The 9,678-nt window shown below is 42.2% G+C and overlaps 1 protein-coding gene across 1 annotated transcript; it reads right to left on the bottom strand.

The window, feature by feature from the left end:
- Window positions 1-3,874, bottom strand: LOC109233242 (protein ABHD11). The gene is made up of 5 exons (XM_019399047.1): window positions 3,563-3,874; window positions 2,649-2,896; window positions 1,270-1,382; window positions 601-741; window positions 1-504 (listed from the first exon to the last, which is right to left on the bottom strand). The coding sequence occupies exons 1-5, from the start codon at window positions 3,801-3,803 to the stop codon at window positions 252-254; spliced, it is 996 nt and encodes a 331-aa protein (XP_019254592.1). The 5' UTR covers window positions 3,804-3,874; the 3' UTR covers window positions 1-251.

Here is a 9,678-nt window from a genome sequence, read left to right as displayed (position 1 = left end):
TGGCCCGGAAATACGAAATTCTTACAACCAGGAAACCATCAGTTCCATTTATTGTAACAAGAAACAAGAAACAAGACTGAGGGACATGCATGCAAGTGCTGAGGTATGCCAAAATGTAAATTCCTATGTCATTATCAGTTGGTACAAAGCAAATCCCTAAAATGGAAAATGAAAGAAAGAAAGAAAGAAAGCAGATGTTCCAAGAATGTTTAAACTATGACCCATGCATACCAGAAGAGAAACTAAACTGGCTAAACAAGAGAAGCTAATTTGGGAGTTATGATTTCAAGAAGCCCCCTTGGATTCTCGACATGAACCCAATGACCGGAATTGGGAAGGATATGATACGACATCTTGCCTTCAGATTCACCACCTCCATTGGAGGCAAGGCTTTCAAGTTTTTGGACAGTCGCCGGATCCCACCTATCACTTTTCTCAGCACGCACAATCGCTATCTCTGTCCCTTTAGGTGGGTGCTCCAGCAGAGGGCAATAATCTTTCTCCCTAATAAGTTCCACGTTCAGTAAACAACCTCCAAATAAAAGATTCTTATTGACTAGATAAACTGAGGAGAGTACTGAAGAATGGATCGGGGTTTACCTGTAAGAATTAAACATCTCAATAGCAGCTTCAATATTAAAGGTCCATGTCATCTGATCCCCTGATTTCTGAAGATTGCTGCCCAGCCATTCTGATAATGCCTTTGAAAACCCAAGTTTCAACATGTGATCCACCAGCCATCTGAAATGCGAAATTCATGTCAGAGATAACGACATACAAAAACGTGTAATCAACCGACAAAATAATAAGAGAATATTCAGTTAGGCAAGATTAGACTCGAAGAAAAGAGGTGCAAGTATAGTATGCTATATAGCACTTGGGTTTTCTACTTCCCAGAAGATAATTTAGCCTTAACCATGACATCTGCCAAGCTCATAGAGTTGCTATTACAAAATAGTATAAAAAGCACAAATGTTTTGAAGTGTCAGACTACTGCAAACCACATAATGTGTGATTTTTCACCCATTCCAAGTGTTGCTGTTTTCTACGTCCAATTGAATGTTATAGACCAACCGTTAATAATTTGCTAGACTGTTTTCTAAATCATCCAAAAATTATTGAAAACAAGTTGGTTGAGGATAATTCTGTATCAATCTGGACACCATAATGACACATAGATCTTGAGCACAACTACTATAGACACACAACCAAAATGATGCATATATCATGTTTTAAGAAAAAAGTGATCAGAGGGCATAGAGATTCCACTTTCGAGAAGGGATTGATGAAGGTAGGCTCTGCAGTGTTTGCATAACTTTCTCTACTTCTCTACTGCTATCTTCATGGTCCACCTTTCCAGGGACAGAATCCAATACCCAGAGCTGTTCTGCATCAGGTTGGTGAACTATAAATTAGCATATGAATTCAGCAAGACACGATGCAAGTGGAACAATCAGATGTAGGTAAAAGCAGTCGATTACTCAGATATTTCTGGAAACTGTATATTATCAAAGTACCCACATGACTCACTTTTGTATGTCATTTCCACGTTTACTGGAAGAGTTTGTGGCATGTAGCTGCATAACCAAATTTGGATGTGTGATTTAGCTGCCAAGCTACGCTAGGACAGCGCATGCAGCGGTTTCCAGGTTTATGTTGATTTCAAGAGTTTGTAGATGCTCCAAAATGACAAGGACTTCCAAGTAAGAGACTTATTTTCAAGCATCATTTCAGAGTGTAGATCTAGCTCACAACGAAAGTTAAGTGCTTATCCTTTTTATAAAGGGAAGGACAATAAGAGGTCTGAAGGCAAAAACATAACCATAGTGGGGATGAATCATAAGGTATTTCTACAACAAGAACCTACATAAGGAAACTCCCACGGCTTTCTGTTTGCCCCTCCATTAAAAAAATATATATATTTATACAAATTTATGTACATTCACATTTTCTGACTTTAACGCACTTTATCTTCTCAAAATACAGGCTACCACCCGGTTGTAGCACCTTTGTGGTTAAAACTTAGAATAGTTATCTATAAAGCATCCTAGATCAGAGAAGTAAAAGATGGAACTACAAACATACAGAGAAGAAGGGAATTCAAAAAGGGGAACAGAGAGAGAGTATTGACAGTGATGGAAATACAAATACTTAACATTGTGTATATATCTTTTACTTTTAGTTTTTTCTTCTTTCAAATATCTCCAAAACAAGGTTCTTTTCTTACTTGGTTTAATCAGGGATAAACAAAAATGTAAATTAAACTTCCTGAAAACATATTGCACTAAATGAAGGAGGACATTGCTTAAATAGGCAATGTAATATCTTGGATATACTATGAAAAACTCAACAACTATATCTTTTATGATAACAATGGTGTCCGACCTAGTTCGCGCGAACCTCTACTATTCCACCCCGTACCTACTACCTCCCACTGGCATAGGAAAAACTTCACAACTTTATCACATAGCAAAAGAAGCTAACTGAGATGGTAGGACATAAAAAATGGTTAAAATTAAACTATCATTCACCAAATAAATCTGTAACATGATTTTGTAACAGCTAATCTGATCTGCTATTCATAAATGAACTTCAAAAGAAGGTCCTAGATATAAAATTTTCAATCAATTGCAAGAAAGAGCAAGCACCTGCTTGGGCAATCGAGCTGATTGGCCATAAACACCACGAGAGCAGCTGTCAGCATACTGCAAGGCGACCTTGCCACCCATGGAATGCCCTATGACAACATCAGGCCAATCCCAACCCTGTGAATTCACCAAATTAGCCACATCTTTAGCAGCATTTTCCATATCATGAGGTGGCATGAAACCTTCAATTTCAGCTGACTTCCCATGATTCCTCAAATCCACAAGAACCATCCTCCAATTTACACCATCTAAAACAACAAACAGATAGAAGCATATGTTAATAATTTTGAACTTACAGGACCTAACTTACAGAGAACTCTATAATGAGTTTAACTAATATGCACCGAAAGTGCAATGAATTTTTACGCCATCAAGTCATCTTTACCTGTTTGACTTTTACCTGTTGTGGCAGGTAACTTGCATTATTTTTATTATTACAAATCCCACTTTTATAGATGTTTACCTGCCTGACCTATAACATAAGAAAAGAAAAAAAGAATCTTTTTGTATTTGTTCAATGAGAAATGCGAGTCTGTTTTGTCAGTCAGACTTCAATCAGTCCCTTCATATTTCGATCCAATCAATCGATCAATCAAGAGGCTAATCTCTTTCAGTTGGGTATATTATGAGTTAAACTAATTATGTCTGGTTAGGGATTTGTATGTCACTAGTAGTTAGGTCCAGTGTTAGCTGTAAATTCTGATTAGAGACATGTATGTCTTAGTGATAAAATTTTAAAAATAACCTGAATATGAATGTCTTTACAGAATGCGAGTATAACGGATCACCAACTAATTTAACTAGTTTGACAATGAGATGTATTCTGCAGGTAAAGTTTTAACCTAACAGGACCTAATTAACACAATTATTAATTATCTTGAGCTCGAGACGTAGTTGATTAAGTGACTAAGTACCTGAAGAAAGGGAGGAAGCGAGGGATCGAGAGAAGGATCGCCAATTACGACCGGAACCTAAGAGGCCGTGAAGTATAAAAGCTGTGAAATTGTAAGGTTTTTCCGGCGAAGATCGGACTTCTTCGAAAGCTACAGTGGCGATGGAACGATTTGGCCGGTGGATATACGGTGGCGATATGGTTATAACCCGGTTCAGGAGTCTAAGGCCCTCTATCGGTTTGGTTCTACAAATGCTCGACATTATCGGTCTGGTTTTCTGCTCAACTGCTTCGCTTTTTATACTGATATTGAGTGAGTGCAGAATTTAAAGAAAGAAAAGAAGATATCTGATATACTATGGTCTTAAATATGTAAAATAAAATTGTATGAATATAATTTTTTAACTTTTGTGATGCTGACACATGATAACTATATTCTGATTATATAAATTTGTCACAAAAGTAAAATAATAATTTAAATTAAAGGAGGAGAAAATGTTTCACTATTTTAATAGTAGTATATTGATCCCACGGAAAATGCATGTTCGCTTCTGGCGTTTTTACTAATTGAAGGGAATTGTTTACTCTAAAATTCGAGTAACAATTAAATTTGTATTGCGGTTTTAAGGATATGTGATTTAATTCAATATCAATTGATAAACAAGGAATTAAATAGATAAGTTAGAGAATAAAGTAGATCAAACCAGTGTGTAAGTTAAATCTCGACCTCGACCTGTGACAGCCTCGAGGTATGAAGATGGAAATAACAAATAATAAAACAACTCTGATGAGCAGTAAATGGAATAGCAAGAGAGTACTGTGCGTTTATTTTCTTATCAGTGAGTGATGATCAATATGTTACAAATGGATGGGATCCCCTTTTATATAATAGGGGATTCCTAAAAAAGGTACACTTTCAATTATAGTAGGAAATCATGTCTGACAACTGTTTAACCGCTGAAGGCCAATCCATTCCGAAATTAATGCAGTGATCTCCGGCCCCTTGCGAGTATCTCGCTCTTTCCGTTACTGGCTTATACCGGCATCATCTCGAAGCGTGCCTTCTTCTGACCTCGGTAAGTGTTATCGACCTCGACCTTGGAAAGGAACTTCGACCCCGAGCTCGACGTCCTGGCCTTCCGACGTGGTATCACTTTTTCCATCGAGGGGCGAAATCGGATAGCCCCGATTTCTACCGTATACAGATAGTCCCCTCGTTTCTTAGAATAAAATGATAAGAAACGACTTGAGCCTCAATTTTCTGGAGGCGCCGATAATGATGTCATCCCCGTGACGTAAGCGCTCGAGGTGACCGAAACGTCCCGTCAGTTCGTTTCCCCAAAACATTAAATGTTTGCCAGTGACGGTCGGCCACTATCGCTACCAAACCGTCGCTGTGAACCTCTAAATATAGGTTTCCCATTGGAATCAAAACTTTACTTTCGTCTTCATCAATTTCTCTAAGTCTTTTCCTCTCTCTATCTCTTCTCTTCCACCGCCCGTTGATTCAATCTTTCAGGACCAAAAATATCAAACTCCACTTCTTTCCGCTTCATCTCATCTGAATCAATGGCGAAAACCTCCAAAACCATCCCTCAAAAGGAGAAAGCCTCTTCTTCTTCTTCTTCTTCCCGGCCGGGCAGTGACAAAACGCCGGTGGAATCGCTCCTTCACGAGATTGTTCCCGGCCCTTGTGTCCTAAAAAATGACTTCAAAGTCGAAAATCCTCCCTGGCCGGTGTGAACACGTATCGAGGTATATTTGCTCGATAACAGCGAAACAACTCGACGTCGTGAAGGAAGACTGCAACTGGGGGCCCGAGGTCGCGGTACAGATCCCGCCCCCGAAAAAAGCATCACTTCTCACGTGAGGGGTTTCTAAGTGTTTATACTTACCCCTTCACATTGGGTCCTCTTGACCCGGTTATCGTCGATTTCTGCAAAACGTACCAGGTTACCCTCGGCCAAGTGCATCCCTCATTTTGGTGCATAGTGATTATGCTCTGTTTCCTCTCTGGTAAGGCCAATGGGTTGGAATCACTCTCAGCCACCTTATACGGCTATATCGACCAAAGCTTTATCGAGGATTAATCAAGCTTCAATGCCGATCATCGAAGTTCTTTTTTGCAAGTATCGATGAGGACAAGGACCGAGGTTGGATGAGCCAGTTCGTGCGAGTAAGGACCTGCGACCTCATTCCCGAGGACTACCGTTCCCCGAGAAGTGGAACCCCGATCGTAAGTACTAGCCATTAATCTTCGTACTTTATTTTTGCTTTGTGTAACACTCTTGTCTGTTATGCAGCGGTTGCCAGGATGCCTCACACGATCCCCGACCTTGAAGATTGGGTTCGAAAGCTGGCTGCAACTTCTTCTTATGGCGAGCGCTGGTGGCGGGACTTGGCGAGGGCAGATGGGACGCTAAAAACCATAGTAAGTTTGTCCTGTATGCTTACGACGTCCCTTTCTGAAACATTTCCTTTCTCACATACTTGACTCCCTTTTACGCAGGCCTCAGGGATATTGCTGAATTGAGGCCGGTCCTGCCTAGGGAAGAGGTGGTTCCCAAACCGGCCAAGGACAAGAAGAGGAGAAGGGCCTCGCCTTCTGATACCCCGGAGCCTAAGAAGAGTAAGGCTCATAAGCCGAGGGGCGACTCTGTTGCTTTTTCTGTTGGCGTAGCCCAAAGCTACGAGACGAAGATGAGGAGGGGGAGGACGCTGGTTGCGAGTTGGTGCCTCGAAGGAGGGGGAGCATCAAAGATTCAACGACGGCTGGGCCGGTGATGGTCGAGGAGATTCACCCTCGGGCCGAAGAGATCTCGGAAGGTACTCTGAGCAAAGCCCTCGAGTTATTGGGGGTAAAAGATACCTCCTGTCGTGATAAATAAACGGCGTGTGTGCCCAAAGGGTCCGATTCTAGGGCTCTTCGGAAGGGAGAAAGTGCCCCAAGTGACTTGCTTGGGGCAATTAATATTGATGATTCGTCGTACGGCCCGAAATTCTCTGAAGGGCAGTTTCGGGAGGCTTGATCCTTGGAAACCCCCGATGTGGGAATGACCCACGATGGGGAAGACATATTTCATGGCTGCCTCGCGGGGGTGTCGACGACATTTCCGACCTGGATGCGCCGATGGTTTTTGACGAGGCCCATCGTCTCCTGAACCAGGTAAACTTCATTCCCCGTTATTATGCTTGTTTTTACCCCCTCCTTGCTGATTTTTTTCCTTTCTCCATAGGTTGTGGTGCTTCATCGGGAAGCGTTCAATAAGTCCCAAGCCGAGCTATGCCGGTGTGAGGCCGAACTTAAGAAGCTTATTGAGGTGAGAGATGCTCTCAAATGCCTCTATGTGAAGAAAGAGGGGGAAATCAGGGACCTCCAAGCGAACTTGGCCCAGGCTCGAAAGGAAGAGGCCGAGCTAGACGAGCAGGTAACTAACCTTCTGAAAGAGTACGGTCTCTACCCACACGTGGTGGCTAATACTTCAATATTTTAGTTGCAGCAGAAGTTGGAAAGGATCGAGCTTCGAGGGGAGGTCGACCAAGTAAAAGTCGACTGTGATCGGTGGAAGGAGAACATGGACTGCCTTGCTGCGGGGAAAGAGGATGCTTTGGCCAAACTAGCATCGGCCGAGATCTAACTTCGGAGTGCTAAAGAGAAAGGTTCATCCCAGGCCAAAAGGGTCGGGGAGCTCGAAGCCAAGCTTGTTGAGGCCAAGGCAGAGGTCGGGGAGACGAAGATTGCGGCTGACAAATCCATAGACCGTGTACTTGGCCGATGCCGAGGCTGCTCAAACGCAACTACGGGAGGCTTGCGCTCGAGAGCGACGAAGCAATGACTTGGCGAAGTGCCTATCCCGGAGGGAAACCCTCGAGGAAATCCACGCTCTAGGTTTCGACCTCTCCAAAGAGATAGCTCAGGCTAAGGCGCTTGAAGTTGATGCCAGGCTTTGTCTCCTCCTCATTCGACAATGATGATGAAAGTAGCCAGGGTAGGTCCGATAACGACGAGGGGCCCGAAGGAGAAGCTTCCCTCGAGGGAGAAACCAGCCCCTGGCATAGTTAGGATTTTATTTTTCTTTCCTTTTTTTGTAAGACCCCCGTTGGTCTCTTGTACATATCCTTCTTCATCAATATATAAAAGAAAATTTCTCTTGAATACCTTTTCAATATTTACGAACATGTTTTTGCCTTGTAAGATTTTTAATACAACCTTATGCTTTGAATTGTGAGTTCGAGACTCTGGTTTTGGGTGATTTCCTCGAAGTCACCATGATCGAGTTCGAACAAGGTACAAACTCGAGGCATAGGCCTTTTAGGTTTTGTGTCGGATAGTGGTGAGTCCCCGAGCCATAGTCAAGTTATTCTTTATTTGGGCTCGGTATAGTCAAACCCTCAGGTTCGGATAAGGCTGTATGGTGGGCCGGATGGAGTGAGAACAAGATCTCTAACTCCAAGTGTATTGGCTCTTAGGCTTTTTATATCGGGCCGATATGGCCTCTGAAAGATGGCTATTATTCCCCCATTTCGGCTTAAAATAATTAGTAAAATTTCTTTATGTCTTAGCATGTATTTTTCACCCATTGGGTTTTTTGAGGGTTCGATGTTGATTAAAACCCCTCTGCTTTTTGTGCCTTAGCACGTTTGTGTTAAGATAGTTTGATACCTCTTAAGGTTTTTCGAGGGCTGATTTTATCGAAGCCCTTTTGATTATTTACCAAGGGTAGCCTTTTTTAACCGGGTTTTCAGCGAATTTGAAGGCCCGTTGTGATTGCGGGATTCGGACGTCTCCGAGCCGCATTAATTTGTCCGTAGCCTTTGTGTATGCCACTTGGGGCTTATTTCCCAATAACACTTCAAACTTGTTCGAAGTGTTAGTCCCCAAGTATGATGGCATTGGCCTATAGATTGGGGGGATGGGTGCCTCTTTGAGGTCTTATGAATTCAAGTTTAGATAACTCGAATATGTCGATTGTTGATGACAGTCCCCGAGTGTTTGAGGTATATTTGCGCTTGGCCCTTGAGCCATTTCTCACAAAATCATAAGTACAGAGCTCGTGTAGTAGAAAGTTTTCTTTGAGACACAAAATGTTTGACATAGAAGGAATGCTTCTTGAAATAAATTTATACATGCGTACATGTTTTGCTATCGGGACTTGACTAATCTATATGGACATGGTTCATTTGATCGTTTGTCCCATTATAAAGTTTCCCTATTGAGACCCTTTGACATGAAGTATTTTCCTCGAAAATATAACCTCCGAGGGTGATGCTCCCAATATTCGAGGTTGATTGAAAAAGAAGCCTTGGATACTGTTGAATTTTCCTCAGGTAGCACATGATTGTTGTCTTGTTAAAAACCTCGTCGGTAAAAACCATTTGGGATAAAACCGATCTAAGGGTAAAAGAGTGCAACGCGTGCTTTAAAACCTAAGGTCCTTGTGTTGAAAAGTTTTTCGACGTCCTCAACCGAATACCTGTAATAAGTTAGTATCAAATACAAATGGAAAAGGGGGAAATTCATACCTTAACAATAGTACCGTTTGAGGAGTGATACATTCCAATTGTTGGGCAATTATTCTCCCTCCATCGTGCCAAGTTTGTAAGACCCTTTTTCGGTGATACCGAGGACCCGATATGGTCCTTCCCAATTTGGGCTTAGTTTTCCTTCGTTCGGGTCCCGAGTGTTGAGGGTGACTTTTCTTAGAACTATGTACCCGATTCCAAAGTGGCGAAGGTTGGTTCTTCTTTTATAATATCTCTCGATTATTCGCTTTTGTGCAGCCATCCGAACGAGCGTATCTTCTCGTTTTTCATCCAACAGCTCGAGGCTAGTATTCATAGCCTCGTGATTTGATTCTTTCGTCGTATGTCGAAATCTGGCGCTAGGTTCGCCGACTTCGATAGGAATCAAGGCCTCGGAGCCATATACTAAAGAGAACGGGGTTGCCCCCGTACTAGACTTTGATGTTGTTCGATATTCCCAAAGGACTTCGGGTAACATTTCTCTCCACTTCCCCTTAGCGTCGTTCAACCTTTTCTTTAAGTTTTGGATGATAGTCTTGTTCGTCGATTCGGCTTGTCCGTAACCGCTAGGATGGTTCGCTGTTGATAATATCCTTTTTATTTTGTGCTCCTCGA

The sequence above is a fragment of the Nicotiana attenuata genome, chromosome 10 (assembly GCF_001879085.1).
Source record: "Nicotiana attenuata strain UT chromosome 10, NIATTr2, whole genome shotgun sequence".
Lineage (NCBI taxonomy): Eukaryota > Viridiplantae > Streptophyta > Magnoliopsida > Solanales > Solanaceae > Nicotiana > Nicotiana attenuata.
This window is presented reverse-complemented; position numbering and strand designations above follow the sequence as displayed.